Source organism: Salmo trutta, chromosome 27 (assembly GCF_901001165.1).
Source record: "Salmo trutta chromosome 27, fSalTru1.1, whole genome shotgun sequence".
Taxonomy (NCBI): Eukaryota; Metazoa; Chordata; class Actinopteri; order Salmoniformes; family Salmonidae; genus Salmo; species Salmo trutta.
Window position 1 is genome coordinate 31009319 of NC_042983.1, and position 18843 is coordinate 31028161.

Here is an 18843-nt window from a genome sequence, read left to right on the forward strand (position 1 = left end):
TGTGAAATTAACAAATTGCAAATAGGAGACTATATCTCAGATAATCATTGTTTTGACAAGTAACCTGCTCATTCAAAGGTGAATAGGTCCTCTGGTTGATGCCATTCTCAGACATGGATGTCTCCGAAAAAGACCCTTTCCCACACTTCTTTAAACTGAAAACCTGTGCATTTTATAAGAGCATTGCAAAAAGGGGTTCGATTGAGGCAATTCATCTTATTCACAAGTTTATTTTCAGAGATTGAGAGAGTCAATGGTAGAACAAAGATCTTGTTTATTTATATGAATGTTATTGCAGATACAACACATATGCAAGCTCAACAGAATAAGATGTCACAATTGATCTCTCTAAGAAACAGACAGTAGACTTGTGAAGTCAAATGGAATAAAACAGCCAGTGGATATGTCACTGGCTCAGAGATACATTGTTTGGTACATTCTCTTGTGATTGTTATAGTTATTATTTTCGCCAGACAGAACTATATGAGCTAGACAAATTATGTCAATACAATCCAATCTACAAAGACAGGCTATCACAGTAAATATCAATACCAACAATAAGAACATATATCAACCCCAATGACAATAAGAAAGTAAAAAGCCTGCCTTCTAACAGTGCTAAACTAGTCTCCTGCACTACAGCATCAAATATTGCAAAATACATCCGGAGAAGAAAACCATTTTGGTCAGTAAAAATGCCCATGCAAAAATAAGATAGAAAAAGAGAAAATACATCGTACCATCACAAAGACACAGAAATGAAACGGTGCTTCCAACAGTCTGTAGTCGGTGTTCCCAGATATACAGTATTTTGTCATTGACTCGTGGTTTGACTGGATTCTTGAAACTGTGCTCCATTGGACCTCCTTTATCAATCATACTCAGATCCTATAATGTCCATGTAGATGACTCCATGCAAACGACAGGTTGTGTTATATTGGTTCCTGAGAGGTTGTATTGCGCAGGAAAGACTGAGTACATGTTTTGAGGTGCCATTACACATTTTCCAAGTTATTTTGCTACCAACACATGGGGATAGAATTGGATTTCTATTCTGCACATGGCTCTGTGTTAGGACGATCACTAGTCTCCACCTTTACAGAAGCAGGAATCGAGTCACATGGAAACATTGCTGCTACATTTGACCATCTTTACCATCTGATCATGTAACATAATTAATTAATGAATTCATTAATGAGGATCACCCACCTGGGGAAAATGGTCATGATTGTGTGTTTGTGTCCTACAGTTTGGCTTTATACAGGTTGATAAACAAGGCCCGGGATATAATCTCTCTTCAATTCCAAATGTAATTCAATTCAAAACTATGATACAATAGGCTGCACTATCTGTGATGAAATAAAAACAAGTGAAGAGTGGGTAATTCCATAAAAACACAATCATTATAAGCCATTTGAAGTCATCTAAAACAAGAAAGGCATGACCTTTTCTGTTCCTGTTCTACTCTTTGTTTCTATACATTATATATCATTAGGTACTGTATTTCTTGTTACTGAGTAAAATATAGGATACTTCTCTACTTCCACAGTTACATATAGTATCTCCTCTACTTTGAAGCATCCGTGGACCAGACCTGGGTTCAAATTTGCATGATATAGCCGGGCTTGATTAGGCTTGCCTGGTATAATGGAATTAATACAATTGTTGCAAAACTGCAAACCCTGCCCATCTGGCACTCCAGGCAGGCTAACACAAATGTTAAAAGTATTTGAAAGTTATCCAATAGTATTTGAACCCAGGTCTGCCGGTGACTGAGAAGGTAACAGCATGGCTAGCTATCTACTGCTCCTGCTCTGACCGAATGACGTGGAACAAGGTGACATTGTAAAGCACCTGGTGACCGTTATTCCATGCATACAGTGCTCTGTCTTTAGGGTTATAGTCCAGCATGGAGATGTGAGAGTACTTATTCTGGAACGGTATGTCAATGTACTCGTAGGTGGACGAGTTGGTGCTGAAGGCATAATACACCTTGGTCCCACCGGAGTAGCCATTGGTGACATACAGCGTGCCACATATCATGAAGGCCTCTCCTGCGCTCCTCTTGGGGTGGTTGGTAGTCCAGCTCTTGACGATCTGCAGGGTGTTGGGGTTCAGTTTACTGATGACAATGTTCCCTGCGTTCTGATTGGTGGCGTAAACGGCCCAGAGCCCGCCCTCGTCCACCATGAGGTCGATGTCTGAGTGGCCGCCCCAGGAGTAGTGGTACATGTTGTTGTAGCCAGCGTAGTCCAGCTGGCGTGACTTGCTGATGACGGAGGTCTTGAAGTCAAACTTGATGATGGTGTGGCTCTGGAACTTGTTGAAGTAGATGGAGCCGTTGTAGACCACCTGGCCAGTGCCTGACCACGGGTGGGGGAGGCGGTGAGATGTAAAGTTGTCGGAATTCATGAAGTCATAGATGGACTTGTACTCCCGCACAAATCGGTTGTTGTGGTAGCCATCCATGTACCACACCTAGAAAGGAATACAAGAGCATTAGAAAGTCTATCTCAGGTATAGTATGATATTGAATTTAGCAAGAGAACAGGTAGTGCATGGATAGAGTATGTCCACCCCAATGTCAGGGGTATTCCTTAATGAATTTAACAACACAAGTTCGGCAGGACAATGAGTGATATCTCAGTATGTGCAACACATAAAAATGTACAAATAACTTTTATCCAATCCTGTGATTCATGTCTTTCATTCGCTAGAATTACATAGTTTACTGCAATGACAACCAGGACATGTAGCTACCTTCCAGATTAGCCTCAGAATGTGTTGTGGTGCTAACTTCTCTTTTCAGGCCAGTGAGCAAATCCCAGACAGTGAGGCATGAGAACACATTACTAAAGTTGTGATCCATTCTGGTCAATAATCACTGGTTTATATAAAACCTGTTAATACAAACATACAAGCTAACATCTTACAGATTATATTTTACAACACTGCAAATCTGTACTGAGTGTCATCTAATTGCATAATTGATAACAAAGTTTTTGGTGAGTCTGTGTTAACTGTATAATGAATAGCATAGGCATTGCAGGACCAGACCTACCCTAGTGTCATCTTCAGGAGCCAGGGGGTCAGTCATCCAGGATCCAAACCTTGATCCAGACGTCTTAATGGTAATTGGATCGCTGATCCCTGTCAGCTTCCCACATGCTGCAAGAGCCAAAGACACAATGCAAGATACTGCATTCATCTCTGGACTATCAATGGTGTTAATAGGTTGGAAAACATTGTGTGTGTGTGTGTGTGCGTGTGTAGGTCAGTGATCAACTATACCTACTATACTTTTTGTTGAAAATGACAATATCAATTTGACTTGTTTATGTCACGCCCTGACCATAGAGAGCCCTTGGTTCTCTATGGTGTAGCAGGTCAGGGCGTGACTAGGGGGTGTTCTAGTCAATTATATTTCTATGTTTGGGTTTGAGTATGGTTCCCAATTAGAGGCAGCTGATTATTGTTGTCTCTAATTGGGGATCATACTTAACCTCCCTGGGCAAGGTGGGACGCTTAATATTCCAACCGGGTGACTTTCATTCAAAGACCGAAAGAAAAACATGGAGTCGTCTCGTGGACGCGCATCTCCAGTGTCATTGTTCCCTGCCTGACCACTCACAAAAACTCCTGCTGTTTTTCGCCCAGAGACTGCAGAGACGTCATTCCACTTTCTGGCGCCTTCTAAGAGTCAATGGAAGCCTTAGAAAATGTCACATTAGAGCAGAGATGCTGTATTTTTGATAGAGATGCCACAGAAGGAGAACAAATTGTCAGACAGGGCACTTCCTGTATGGAATCTTCTCAGGTTTTGGCCTGCCATATGAGTTCTGTTATACTCACAGACACCATTCAAACAGTTTTAGAAACTTTAGAGTGTTTTCTATCCAAATCTACTAATTATATGAATATTCTCGTTTCTGGGCAAGAGTAGTAACCAGTTTAAATCGGGTACGTTTTTTATCCGGCCGAGCAAATACTGCCCCCTAGCCCCAACAGGTTAAGGAGTTCCTGTTCCCACCTGCATTGTGGGATATTGTTTTTGTGTTAGTGTGTTGAGCACTACGACTTCACGTTCATTGCATGTTTGTTGTTTTCTTAGTTTCACTGTTAATTAAAGATGTGGAACTCAACTCACGCTGCGCCTTGGTTCGTCCTTTCCGACAAGCGTGACAGAATATCTCACCACGCAGGACCAAGCAGCGTGTAAATGAGGTAAAGGAGTTTTGGACTTGGGAGGAAATCATGGGAGGACACCAGTGCGCTTCCCCAGCCCGGTACGTCCTGTGCCTGCTCCCTGCACTCGCCCTGAAGAGCCAGAGACCGTCAGAGAGGCGATGGAGAAGTTGGGAGAGAGAGAAATGATGGTTTGGTGTGTTCGGCACTGCATTGGCCCTGAAAAGCGTGTTACCAGTCTGGTACAACCTGTGCCGGCTCCACGCACCACGTCTCCAGTGCGCCTCCCCTGTCCGGTACGTCCTGTGCCTGCTCTCTGCGCTCGCCCTGAAGAGCGTGTCACCAGTCCGGTGCCACCTGGGCCGGCTCCACGCACCAGGCCTCCAGTGCGCATTCACAGTCCAGAGCTTCCGGCGACGGTTCACAGTCCGGAGCTTTCGGCGACGGTTCACCGTCCGGAGCTTCCGGCGACGGTTCACAGTCCGGAGCTTCAGGCGACGGTCCACAGTCCGGAACCCCCGGCAACGGTCCACAGTCCGGAACCTCCAACGACAGTCAACAGTCCGGAACCTCCAGCGATGGTTAACAGTCCGGAACCTCCAGCGACGGTCAACAGTCCGGAACCTCTAGCGACGGTCAACAGTCCGGAACCTCCAGCGACGGCAAACGGTCCGGAACCTCCAGCGACGGTCAACGGTCCGGAACCTCCAGCGATGGTCAACGGTCCGGAACCTCCAGTGACGGTCAATGGTCCGGAACCTCCAGCGATGGTCAACGGTCCGGAGCCTTCTGTGACGGTCATCGGTCCGGAACCTTCGGTGATGGTCATTGGTCCGGAGCTTTCGGTGACGGTCAACGGTCCGGAGCTTCCAGGGACGGTCAACTGTTCGGAGCTTCCAGGGATGGTCAATGGCCCGGAGCTTCTAGTGACGGTCAACGGTCCCAGTCCAGGCACGGCGTCCAGTCCTGCTCCATGCCGGAGACTTCTTCTGCGCCGGTGCCCAGTCCAGGCACGGCGTCCAGTCCAGCTCCAGGGCAGGAGCCTTCCTCTGTGCCGGTGGCCGGTCCAGGCACGGTGTCCGGTCCTGCTCCATGGCGGGAGCCTTCCTCTGCGCCGATGCCCAGTCCAGGCATGGCGTCCAGTCCCGCTCCGAGGCCGGAGCCTTCCTCTGCGCCGGTGCCCAGCCCAGGCATGGCGGCCAACCCAGCTCCATGGCCAGAGCCCTCCTTTGCGCTGGTGCCCAGTCCAGGCACGGCTTCCAGTCCCACTCCAAGGCCGGAGCCTTGCTCTGCGCCGGTGCCCAGTCCAGGCACGGCCTCAAACCCAGCTCCATGGCCAGAGCCCTCCTTTGCGCCGGTGCCCAGTCCAGGCACGGCTTCCAGTCCCGCTCCAAGGCCGGAGCCTTGCTCTGCGCCGGTGCCCAGTCCAGGCACGGCTTCCAGTCCCGCTCCAAGGCCGGAGCCTTGCTCTGCGCCGGTGCCCAGTCCAGGCACGGCTTCCAGTCCCGCTCCAAGTCCGGAGCCTTCCTCTGCGCCGATGCCCAGTCCAGGCACGGTGTTCAGCCCGGTGCGATGGCCGGATCCGGGGTCTGAGCGGGGGCTACGACCTGCACCGGAGCCGCCACCGACACTAATCACTCCCCCTACCCTCCCCATTTGTTTTCAGGTTTTGCGGCCGGAGTCCGCACCTTTGGGGGGGTACTGTCACGTCCTGACCATAGAGAGCCCTTGGTTCTCTATGGTGTAGCAGGTCAGAGCGTGACTAGGGGGTGTTCTAGTCAATTATATTTCTATGTTTGGGTTTGAGTATGGTTCCCAATTAGAGGCAGCTGATTATCATTGTCTCTAATTGGGGATCATACTTAAGGAGTTCCTGTTCCCACCTGCATTGTGGGATATTGTTTTTGTGTTGAGCACTACGAGAACTACGACTTCACGTTCGTTGCATGTTTGTTGTTTTCTTAGTTTCACTGTATATTAAAGATGTGGAACTCATCTTTCCGACGAGCGTGACAGTTTATCCAGCTTTAGTATTACAATCTATTGATCAGTTTGGTGATTTCTTCAGGTTTTGACAATACTGTTTTAGCTGGAGGTTTTCTAGAAAGAACTGTGTAGATACTGTATAAATGTATGTACCAGAATCTAGATCTCCTGCTTTAGCCACCGATTTCTCTGCCTCAGAATGATGTATTCGGACAGAAAAGTCAGTTTTCATTATTCATAAGTAATGTTATCATTTATCTATGACATTGAAAGGATACTGTTGTACAGAGACCACACAACCACAAGGTGTGAGCCAAAGATGAGAAATGGGCAATTCCAAGGAGTGATGCCCAACCTTGTGGCTTGTAGTCTCTTTGTACATCCTTTCAATGTCATAGATAAATGATAACATTACTTATGAATAATGAAAACTGACTTTTCTGTTTTTACATAAACCACACACTCAATTGCTCCCCTCTTCATATGCTATATTAAGAACAGGAACAGTAAGTGCAATATTAAAGTTTGAGTCAATTCACACAATTCCTCCACCTAACTTCATGTCCAGAAATAAATGTTGGGGGTTACACAAATATCTGCCCCCATTTTCCCAAGATAACAAACTAGCATATAACGTTCTGAGAACCATATGTTTCTTAGAGCTTGGTGAGAACGTGGTTGTCCTTATTTTGCATACAACCTTCCCACAATTTTCAGGTAACGGTGCAGGATAGTTGCTTGGCTTTGGTACATTCTCAGCACATTTAAGGAACTTGACAAAAAAAAACATTTTCTTGGTATTTCATTACTTTAACAGAACGTTTCCTAAAAGTTAAAATATGGTTACATTTCATTAAAATGTTGGTCATGTTCTGGGAACGTTCTCTAACTGGTTTGACATTGGGAATATTCTCAAATAGTTCAGAGAACGTTAAGAAATAACGTTATTCTGTGGAAATGTCTGTACTGCAGCATTACGTTTCCTACAGAGTTGCATTCAACAAGGGAAATAGTTTGTGAATTGTGGCTAATGTTAGCTAACATATTCGACTTGTTTTGTATTAGCCACGACTGTTCGCTAACGTAAGCTAACAGTCTGAGAAGGTAGAGTGCGGCGAACTTCAGTGTCTGTTTCGGGTCTAAACTGCCACTAAAAATAATCAAGTGGCCATGTAGACTTTCTACTACAGTTGAAGTCGGAAGTTTACATACACTTAGGTTGGAGTCATTAAAACTCGTTTTTCAACCACTTCACAAATTTCTTGTTAACAAACTATAGTTTTGCCAAGTCGGTTAGGACATCTACTTCGTGCATGACACAAGTAATTTTTCCAACAATTGTTTACAGACAGATTATTTCACTTATAATTCACTGTATCACAATTCCAGATGGTCAGAAGTTTACATCTTGGAAAATTCCAGAAAATTATGTTATGGCTTCAGAAGCTTCTGATAGGCTAATTGACATCATGTGAGTCAATTGGAGGTGTACCTGTGGATGTATTTCAAAGCCTACCTTCAAACTCAGTGCCTCTTTGCTTGACATCATGGGAAAATCAAAAGAAATCAGCCAAGACCTCAGAAAAAAATTGTAGACCTCCACAAGTCTGGTTCATCCTTGGGAGCAATTTCCAAACACCTGAAGGTACCACGTTCATTTGCACAAACAATAGTACGCAAGTATAAACACCATGGGACCACGCAGCCGTCACGCCACTCAGGAAGGAGATGCGTTCTGTCTCCTAGAGACGAACGTACTTTGGTGCGAAAAGTGCAAATCAATCCCAGAACAACAGCAAAAGACCTTGTGAAGATGCTAGCGGAAACAGGTACAAAAGTATCTATATCCACAGTAAAACGAGTCCTATATCGACATAACCTGAAAGGCCGCTCAGCAACGAAGAAGCCAGTGCTCCAAAACCGCCATTAAAAAAGCATGACTACGGTTTGCAACTGCACATGGGGACAAAGATCGTACTTTTTGGAGAAATGTCCTCTGGTCTGATGAAACAAAAATAGAACTGTTTGGCCATAATGACCATCGTTATGTTTGCAGGAAAAAGGAGGAGGCTTGCAAGCTGAAGAACACCATCCCAACCGTGAAGCACGGGGGTGGCAGCATCATGTTGTGGGGGTGCTTTGCTGCAGGAGGGACTGGTGCACTTCACAAAACAGATGACATCATGAGGATGAAAAATGATGTGGATGTATTGAAGCAACATCTCAAGACATCAATCAGGAAGTTAAAGCTTGGTCGCAAATGGGTCTTCCAAATAGACAATGACCCCAAGCATACTTCCAAAGTTGTGGCAAAATGGCTTAAGGACAACAAAGTCAAGGTATTGGAGTGGCCATCACAAAGCCCTGACCTCAATCCTATAGAAAATGTGTGGGCAGAACTGAAAAAGTGCTTGTTTTCTTTGAAATGGGTTCTGTTTGAATAGACTAAAATGAACAGCTTAGTATTCGTAAAAAAAACCCATCCTCACTCCATCACGGTGGTGCAGTACACTAATTCCATGGATTCACAACAGAAGATTATATGTTCAAATCTCACTGATGCTGTGTTACAATAAAAAATAAAGGTGTTTGCATGATTAATGCCTAAGGAAATGCATTTCCATCTGTGCTCGGAGTTAAAAAAAAAAGTTAACCCAAAATAAGCTAGCAGTGTTATTAAAAGTCTTATTGATACATTCAGTGAAAGTTAAGGAAGTAATTCAAAAACCTCCAAATAACCTATTATTACCGTTCTCAGAGTGTTAATAAAACTTTCAGGAAACAAGAGTAAATTTCCGCTTCTGTTCTCAGAACATTTAAAAAAACATTACATTTTACTAGTCAGGAAACAGTCATTCTTTCCCACAACCAATGTGAAACCAAAAGCAGTTGTTCCCACAACTTCGAAGGAACCAAATGTGCTAGCTGGGTAGTGTATGCTGTCTACCATAGCTATAGTACTTGGAGAGTTATTGCTGAGCGCTTGAAACAAAAATGGATAATCCTCTGAAATTGAAGTGAGCCCTTCTTTAATCTCTAAGAAGTTGCCAGCACATTGGCTCTACTCCCTGCCTACAGCGTCATCCCTAGAGCTACAGTCAGCATCCTAACAGTCAAAGCACAGTGGCACAAAGGAAAACGACTTCAATGCCTCATTCCTTACAATTGGATTTCTTCTACCTATTTCCTCCGATTTTATTTTGAATCATGTATTTTGCACCATTCATCGATTTGTTCAGCCTTTCACTTACTGTTAGCCTGTCACGACATCAATCGAATAAATATGGTGACAGATAGGATACTGTATATGCTGGGAGAGCCCTTGGTTTAGACACACATCATGCCATCTACTTTGCCCTTGTATACAATCCTGTGAACAACCCATGCAACAAAGAGACTACTGAGAGAAATAATCTGTCAGTTGTTACATCCTGGTACTCTTTTTAGATGACTGTCGCTACAATGGTGTGAAGCTTTTGGCCAAGAAGTGGACATAAGCTCACAGCTCATTTCTGGGCACACATAACATAGGGATGTAATTTCGGTTTAATAGGATTACATTAGCAAAACTTAATCCAAATCACCATCTAACAACTCTAAATCCTAACATGTTTAAATAGCATCTAACCTGACATATGAGAACTGTTTTTTTTTTTTCATCAGCAATATTATTATGCATTGATGTGTAGTCAAGGCACGTGATTGCCTAACATCAGAGAATGACTGAGTATGTTAAAGCTATAATGTAGAGCATGTACCATAGGTGCGGTGGATAGACAGAGATCTGTTGGTGTGAGAAGAATGACTACTATAAATCTGATTGGCCCGTTGCACAAGGAAGCAAAGGGGGTGTTTCGGTGTTCTCTGAGCCTACCTAATTTTTGCATGCATGCACGAAGCCTCTCTTCAAGATTTGACACTCTGTTTTGTAGCTCCTCGTAGTCATAGGCGCCGATCTCCTCCTGGAGTTCGTTTAGCACAGACGTCAGATTCTGGAGCTCCTCTTTAAACCGCAATACCAATTTTGCATCGGCTTTGTACTCCTCCAACACTGGTATCAATGGCCTAAGTTCCTCCATTTTCGCTTTTATTGCCTGAAAGGTTAAAATAGGCTTGGTTCAGTGTTATGCGAGCAAATGGGTGTTCCACACCTGTCTTGCCCTACTCTGGCTGTCTCCCTATGGTGAGTTCAGAGTGGACCTAACACATTCAACAGTATCATTAACGGATGTGACATCATCACAAACATAAGCAGCATGAAACAAGTCCTCGGTACACCAAAAACAATTGGGAAAATATTTTATTTTCACCTTTTAAAATGCAACATCTTAGGGTTACATGCTTTTGTGTCACATACAACAATGTTTCTGTATTTTTTTGTGATAACCAGTTATGCATTGACAAAACTAAACAGGATATGGAATTGAATAAAACTAAAGTAATATTAATTAAAAAAACTGAACTAAATCTATTGATGGAATGCATTGACAGTAACATGCAGAAATGCAAAGAGTAGTGCAGGTCTGAGGGTGAAAAGGGTGCTAGTTTTCAAATAAACTGCATGGTGCAAATAGTCAGTGGTCAAGTTCAGGGATAGAACACTGGAATAGAACTGCCTCTTCAGTCTCTGCAGCTTTGATATAATTTCCTAAAGTTAGCCCTGCAAGCAAGAAAATGAGATACTGTTGAGTGTTGAATAATCTAACTCACTAGCCTAATATACACACACAAAACGTGCAAGGGTCATCACTCCCAGGGTTGCTCATGACAGACACATAGCATAAACATAGCATTGGTGAGGATAGGTGGGGAACACACACAAACATACACACACACTAACAAACATAAACGTCATCAAAATAGTTGATGACGTTACATTTTAATTCCAGAGACAAGCATTTAGGTGTACGGGTTTCATACACAGCAGGGGCTGTATGTATCATGCTTCTCAGAGTAGTAGTGCTGATCTAGGATGTGAATGAATACATCCAGTAAGGACCTGATCGTAGCTCAGCACTCCTACTCTGAGAGGCTTGATAAATATGGACCCAGAACTCCACTTACAGCACATCTTTGTACAATGTTGTCTATGTAAGAGTAGGGTTCCAAAATTCCAGGAACATTAAATAAATTCCCTGGTTTTCCCGGAATCGGGAGGGAATAAGCAGGAAATCCGGAATCCTCCAACCAGGATTTCAGGAAAAACAGGAAATGTATTGAAAGTTCCCGGAATTTAGCAACCCTAAGAGAAATGTTGACATACCTTGTATTGCCTGGCAATGTTCTGCTTGTGGTTCTCCTCCACCTGTTTAAACTTGGTCTCCAGACCTTTCAGCTGGACCTCCATCCTCTCCACGTACTGCAGGTCTCTCTGGGTCCGCTGGTCTAGCACCTGGATAGACTGGGTCATGTTCTGGACCTAACACAGGGGAAAATAGAAAAACATGTCTCTTAAAGCCCTAAATATACCTAAATACAGCCCTAAACACTTGTGTATTCGGGTCTTCCCAGGCTTATTATTTAATTCCATTTTTGGAATGAAAATAAACAAATGATACACCCAATAAATGCAAAGATATAGACTTTAGCCATCAATGCTCCTTCAACAATGTTGGTGTATGACACAATTTCTTGTAGATATGGTGTGGATAACTGACTGCAAAATCGGACACTGTATAACTCTGACGTGTCTAGGCAGAGAATACAGCATTTCAGGTGCTCAAGAACAACTAACTGTTATGTGTACTTAAAGATCAAGCCAAATCAGAAAGACATCCATTTCTGACCCCAAATGACCCACAGCAGTGATAGAGATTGAGAGTATGCCATACATGGACTGCTGGTTGTTCCACATCAAGGTGCCAAAGTTGCACAACATCTGGCCTCCAAACAAATCTACTGTATAAGACTGAATGTCAGATCATATCAAATGATGATGACAGAAAATCAATATTGGCAATACAGGGTGAACTGAAGTGCTATTGTCAAGGAGCCATACAAGTAACTCTAGTCCTCTGGCCAGAGGCTGCTGCTGCTGAGAAGATGATGTAGAGAAATGAGAGAGGGAGAGATGGTTGTCATGGTGCAACTGGTGAATGGTGCTTGTTCTAGTGGAGGTCTGGTAGTGGGGGTTATGGGTACTGTAGTACATCATGCTACATGGGGGGGTTACTTTTTCTAGCAGCTGTCGGAGCTGTTTGGTCCTGGCGTCCCGCGAGCACATGGACTGTTGAGGTGCCACCACAGTGCAGACACAGCGGCCCTCCGTGTCCTGGGCTGAGCTGTACACCTGCCATGACTCCTCAGGGTTGGCTGGGAGCACCTAGGATGGACAGACAGGGTGAGAGAGGGAGAGAGAGGGAGAGAGAGGGAAAGACAGACAGACCGGGAGAGAGACAGGACAGGGTGAGAGAGGGAAAGACAGATAGGGAGAGAGAGAGGGAAAGACAAACAGCCCGGGAGAGAGACAGACAGGGAGAGAGGAAAAGACAGACAGGGAGACAGACAGACAGTGAGCGAGAGAGATAGACAGGGACAGACAGACAGACAGACAGACAGACAGACAGACAGACAGACAGACAGACAGACAGACAAAGACAGATAGGGAAGGAGAGACAGACAGCCAGACAGGGAGAGAGATAGACAGACAGTGAGAGAGAGAGATAGACAGGGAGAGATAGGGAAAGACATAGGGACAGACAGACAGACAGACAGACAGACAGACAGACAGACAGACAGACAGACAGACAGACAGACAGACAGACAGACAGACAGACAGACAGTGAGAGAGATAGACAGACAGACAGACAGTGAGAGAGAGGGAAAGACAGATAGGGAAGGATAGACAGACAGCCAGACAGGGAGATAGACAGACAGTGAGAGAGATAGGCAGACAGGGAGAGAGAGGGAAAGACAGATAGGGAAGGAGAGACAGACAGCCAGACAGGGAGATAGACAGACAGTGAGAGAGATAGACAGACAGTGAGAGAGATAGACAGACAGGGAGAGAGAAGGAAAGACAGATAGGGAAGGAGAGACAGACAGCCAGACAGGGAGATAGACAGACAGTGAGAGAGATAGACAGACAGGGAGATAGACAGACATTGAGAGAGGGGGAGAGAAAGATGAATGAAAAAAGGTTATTCATATAGAGATGTGATGTGACAGTATTAACGTGTTTACACCATACTGGCTGGTTCAGACATTTCTCCTTCACATTGTCCTCTCCAGCACGGTAACCAAGCCAGTACAGTTCAGCTTGCTTTGGCTTGGCAGGGCACGACTCACATTGGCTCCGTAGTGTGTAGGGTTTAACATAGACTACATTACTACTCTTATCTAAAACATATTAGTTTACTCCAAAATTATGTCATTACATTTTTTGAGGTTTGGACAAAAAGCATGATCTCTGCCAAGAAATGTGTGCCAGTTTGATGCAGAATATTTTCACCACAGGGATTTACATAACCTTTTTCTTAGATGATGACATATGGTTACATAAAATGCCATCTGTAGTGATGAACCTTGCCGTATGCTCCCGCCTAATCTCTGACCATCAACATGACTATCCATATTCTAAAGGCAATGTGGCTGACAAGAGGAGTTGACATCAAATTGAGGGAAACAACTTTGTAAATCTACTCAAATAGCTTTGCTGCATTGTGATGATATTAAGTCATAATCTAGTATTTCTAAATACTTAATGTAGTTTACAGGAATGTAATCTGTGCCATTTATGTCAAGGAAACCTTACATGTTCAAACCTCCAATAAAGTCATTCAATATATATATACATATGCCATTTCGCATTTTTATCCAAAGCGACTTAAAGTCCATGCGCGCATACATTTTATGTACGGGTGGTACGGGGTATCGAACACACTATCCTGGCGGTGTTAGCGCTATGCTCTGCAAAGTCAACTACAGAGGACCAAGCCTATTTAGCACTAAGCCTTCAGAGTAAAAAATCGATACAGAGGATTGGATTGGTTACAACTTTACTACTACATGGTTGAACCCAGAGCCATAAATATACATATGAACAGAAATATGGCTCTAGATTATCCCTGACAAGTGCAGTGTACATGCAGTGTATTATGCTAAAATCCATTGTCTACAATGTGACTACATTATCTGTTAGTGTTCTTATATAATGTAGCATTAATCTGCTCTTTATATTCAATTACATTAGTCACAGACAATCTCAGAACTGTTATAATTGTCCATCATTGCCACACTTCTTCTCCAACATATATCAGTTAAACCATTTAGCAAAGAATGTGTGAAAGTTGTTGAAACCTGCACTATGGCTAACAAGAATAGTAAGGTAACGGTTTGCCGTTTTTTCAGCTAACGTTATATGTTTCTGGATAGGCCTACTCGTTTTGGCTATAGTCATTACAGTCCTTTTTTTGATGCAGAAGCAACACCTGTTTTTTTTTCTTTCAATTTCCAACCAACATTAGGTATCAATTATAGGAATAGGCCTACTAAATAACTATTGCAATCTACCCTCTGCTGTACATGGTTCTAATTGTTCCTGTATCTGCTGTCACTCACGCCGGTGCTCCGGTCCGCTGTCCCTCCTGATGCTACCGAGAGCTTGTTGGCGTTAAGTCCCACCAAGGACGGTAACGTCTGCGACATCCAGTTAGTAATCATAGCCATCGTGCTCAACACCACTCCAATCTTCAGTAAAGGCACCGACATATCTGCGCTCTTGTCGTTTTACCAAAAATGTCCTTGTCCACATTCCAGTGAAGAACTAACTAGACAATTCATATAGCCAATCATTGGATGCAACGGCGGGACAGCAACAGCGCTGCGTTTAGGTTTGAACATCTCTGGCTGACAGGTGGTTTCTGCTCTCTTCAAAAGCCACTTTGATGATGGCTCAATGCAGTTGTTGGAAAATGTGAAGTGGTTCTCCCGCAATCGCGTTCGAGTTTAGAAGATGACAGGGATTCAGTCGCCTCTCCCATTCGCTGAATACCCCCGCCCACCGCGCACGGACAGAACAACCTTCGGTTGAAATGAAGTTCATGGCGCCACGCTTTGGCGCTTGCCACAGCGGAACAGGACTATGTACCTTGCCACCAAATACAAGAACATGCCATGAGAGGAAAACAATATCTAAATAGCATAACTTCAGACATTAAAGTCAATTGTGTGATAGATTCAATTTAAGTATGATCCCTGCAAACGCAATGGAGACAAAACGAACCTAAACGACATTTTCAGACTGGATAGCGTAATTGTGTAGGTTGGCTACTTTAATAACGGTGGCTTGATGACTCTATGCGGACAAGAACTGGAATAATCCAATCACATTGAAACCATCAGCCACAATTTTTGACGGGTGCCATAGAAAGAAGGTCCGTGGCGCAATAACGGGATATTCAGCATCTGTACTGAAATGCAGTTAATGCACTGCCCTTGGCCTGTTTTAACCAACCAGGTCCGGGGATATCGAGGGACATTCCGCCACCTTGTCGTTACGAACGGTATTGCACGTCACTTTGTCAGGTACTTTAGCCTAGTATTGCGTTTTTAAAACAACAAGATAACCTTTAAAAACTATATATTTCTGTTTATTTTCTCTTTCATGAGTTACAGACATTTGTTTTGCATCATCTCTTGTTTTGTTGGTTCTTTTTGTCTTTTTGTTTAAAAAATATATAATATATTTCTTCCACATTTAATAAGCTATGTATATTTATTTTCTTTGTTTGTTGTTGGTTATATTGCGCTAGTTGTTTGGGATCAAAAAGAAGGTGTTAACATACATTACATCACATTTACTGTTCATAATACTAACTAGACAATTGATTATAAGGAATTCAAAAGTCAATAATCTTCCTGGTATTGCCATAGCCTGCCAAACCAGCATCATGAATGCGATAAGAATGATTAGTTGAATGAATCAGACATTTGGTGCCAGTTCATTCAACTAATCACGAGCTTGATGATTAGTTGATTAAGTATGCGATCAAGTATCTTAGTGCTAGTCTAGAACAAAAGCTTGAACCCTTGTTGTTGTCCAGGAAAGTTTGACAGGTTGTATTGTGGCAGCCAGGAGGAGGCGCTGTGGCACTGTGAGTGCAATGCATCTCTGAATAGAGAAACAATTCCTTCGAAAGATGGAGACAAGAAGAACATGTTCATGGAGACCATTACAAATTAATACGAGTTATTAATCATAGCAAAAGTCAAATATTTTGTAATTGTTTAGAATTTTAGAGCAATAACAGCAGTCTATTATTATTGTGTTGAAATAGTTTTGTTTTCATATTTCTGTCTGTAGTGCTAGTATAACCAGAAAGTCTATTCGTGTTAGGCTACAATCTGGGGTGGAATCTGGTTAATGCATTGCTTTAATAAGATTTCTAATTAAGCCTTTTATCTGACATATTTCTTAAATTTGGACTATCAAATCAAATTACAATTGTCTAGATGCAGGATGTCAGTGTGAAATTTCTCGCGTATTTCAATGTAGACATTATAAAGTAGATTACCCTATCGCTCACATAGCTTAATTGGAGTGAATTTGGAATTAGTTCGATGCATTGAATGTGAAACGTCAATTGAAACATTTCAGTATAGCCTACCCTACCTCACTGATTAAATAAATAGATGATTTTGATTTTGTCCAATTTTTGTTATAGATACAATAGATAGTTTGTCTACAGAAATGCCTCTGAACGCACATTAGCGCTTATCAATTTTACGAGGATGATGGAATCCCTTTATCTTTCATCATGATCTATTTTAATCTCTTAATCTCAAGGCCTACAACGTTGTTAAATAGGTAATTTGTAGGATAATTTGCTAAGCATGGTTTGGGTATCTTAAATGGGGAGTAAAATGGCGTTTATAAACCTACTTGGGTGAGTTCGGTGCCCATCAAGACAAGGAGGGTGAGACTCAGGAGCTTGTTAGTAGGCTGCATCGCTTGCCTCCGATAGCACTAGATCCAGTGCTTTCACATGCAGATTGTCTTTTTCCACTGTAATGTCTTCTTCCTCTTTTACACGTCGTCTTGCAATCTTCGTTGCAGCGCTAAGCACACAATTAAAGGTAAAGAACAAATCTAGTGTGAGGAGCAGTCACTGCATGATGTTCAATTCATCTCAGTGCGTTGTGCAGAAGATCCCTTTCCTTCTGTCTTCCTTCTGTCAGCCACCTCGCATGAGAAGCATGGAAAGAAAAAACAATCGCAAAAGTTGGCTCCGCAAAACAAGGACAGGGGTGTGTGTGAGAATGCGGGAGGGAGCTGGCTGTGGTGCTGAAACCGGATGTGACAGGAACGGGCGTGTGGAATTCAAGAATGATTGGGCGGGGTTGGAGTGGGCTCATATGAGAAGAGAGGTTCTATAACAGGTTTCTATAGAAAGAATGGGGTTAATAACATGCAGAATCCTACATAATGACTATGATTCAATGCAAAAATGGGTCCTGGGATCTGCTGAGATGTGAAGTCAGACCATACTTAATAGTTGTAGGCTACAGCATAGTAGCATTCCCATATTGCTGTTTGCTTAAACATACCTCTCAAAATAGTTTAGCATGAAATCATGGCATCCATCGAAAGCTTAGGCTGCACCCTTTGTCTTGGTTACTATGTGCATGCTGTGAATACTCACTAAAGTCATGTCTTACATACCTATCTCATTTGAACTCTTTGTAGTTCAACCCTGTGATAATAGATTCCTAGATTCCTGTCTCTAGATTCCTTTTTCCCCTGTCCAGGTCTTTAGATGGCATTTCCTAATCTCCCTTCGTCCTCTTTACCTTCCTTGATATTTTCTAAAAGGGTAGAGGGAAACAAGAAAAGGAGGGGATGCAATGGAAAGTGAGGTGCAGAAGAATGTGTGGTATAACCAGCCAATGTCACAAAGAAGACACAAGTCAAGGAAAGCAGTTTGTCTTTTTGCACCCAGTTCAAAAACTGAATAGTAGCCCTGCTGGGATTTTATTTCTCCTATGAACTGTAGGCTAGTGTAAATAGCTCCTCTATCTAACCATGTCAACCTGAAACACAGTGGTATTTGTGTTACTAGATGGGAGTCTTGCTATAAGGAAACAATGTTATTTATGTTCGTACAGTTATTTCAATTACTAAAACATGTTACTAGATGAGATTCTTGCTATAAGGAAACAGTTGTATTTCTGTTACTAGATGGGAGTCTTGCTATAATGAAATTAGGATATGGAGATTGGGGTTTTGTTTAAGTCTCTGGAATATTTCCAGTGTTTCAAATCCTTCCGGCAAACTATCAATGCTGAATTAATAAAGCACAGACATTTTGTTCTTTGGTGTTTTCCTTCCTACATCAGCCTCCTACAGGGTTGGGGATCAATTCCAAGGGGCATGAGATATAGAATTCAATCACACATTCAGAGCAGCCTGCAAATCATGCCTAAATGATACACACACATGCACAAGGTACTGCATGCTTCCACATCTGTTGCACTTCTGTGTAAAAATCTTGAAGCGATTTTAAAGCAAGCACGGTGCTGTGCCTACCCAGAAATTGTACTGAACAAGCAGTGCCTTTTCCCCAATCCAAGAAGGAGCCTCAAAGACAAAATAGAATAGCCTAGGGATGAGGTGGCCCACTTTCTGACACTTCTTTCTGTTCTCCCAATAGTCCTAGTAGTACGGGGACACCA

General features: G+C 43.0%; 1 protein-coding gene across 2 annotated transcripts; it reads right to left on the bottom strand.

Annotated features, from left to right (window-relative positions):
* Positions 1–257: 257 nt before the first annotated feature.
* Positions 258–17461, bottom strand: LOC115164895 (noelin). 2 transcript variants are annotated; one of them, XM_029717798.1, is made up of 6 exons: positions 17054–17461; positions 12344–12493; positions 11435–11590; positions 10046–10265; positions 3062–3168; positions 258–2478 (listed from the first exon to the last, which is right to left on the bottom strand). In XM_029717798.1, the coding sequence occupies exons 1-6, from the start codon at positions 17117–17119 to the stop codon at positions 1801–1803; spliced, it is 1377 nt and encodes a 458-aa protein (XP_029573658.1). In that variant the 5' UTR covers positions 17120–17461; the 3' UTR covers positions 258–1800. The 2 variants fall into 2 exon arrangements, with proteins under 2 accessions (XP_029573658.1, XP_029573657.1); XM_029717797.1 differs by lacking the exon at positions 17054–17461 and adding an exon at positions 14731–15761.
* Positions 17462–18843: the final 1382 nt, after the last annotated feature.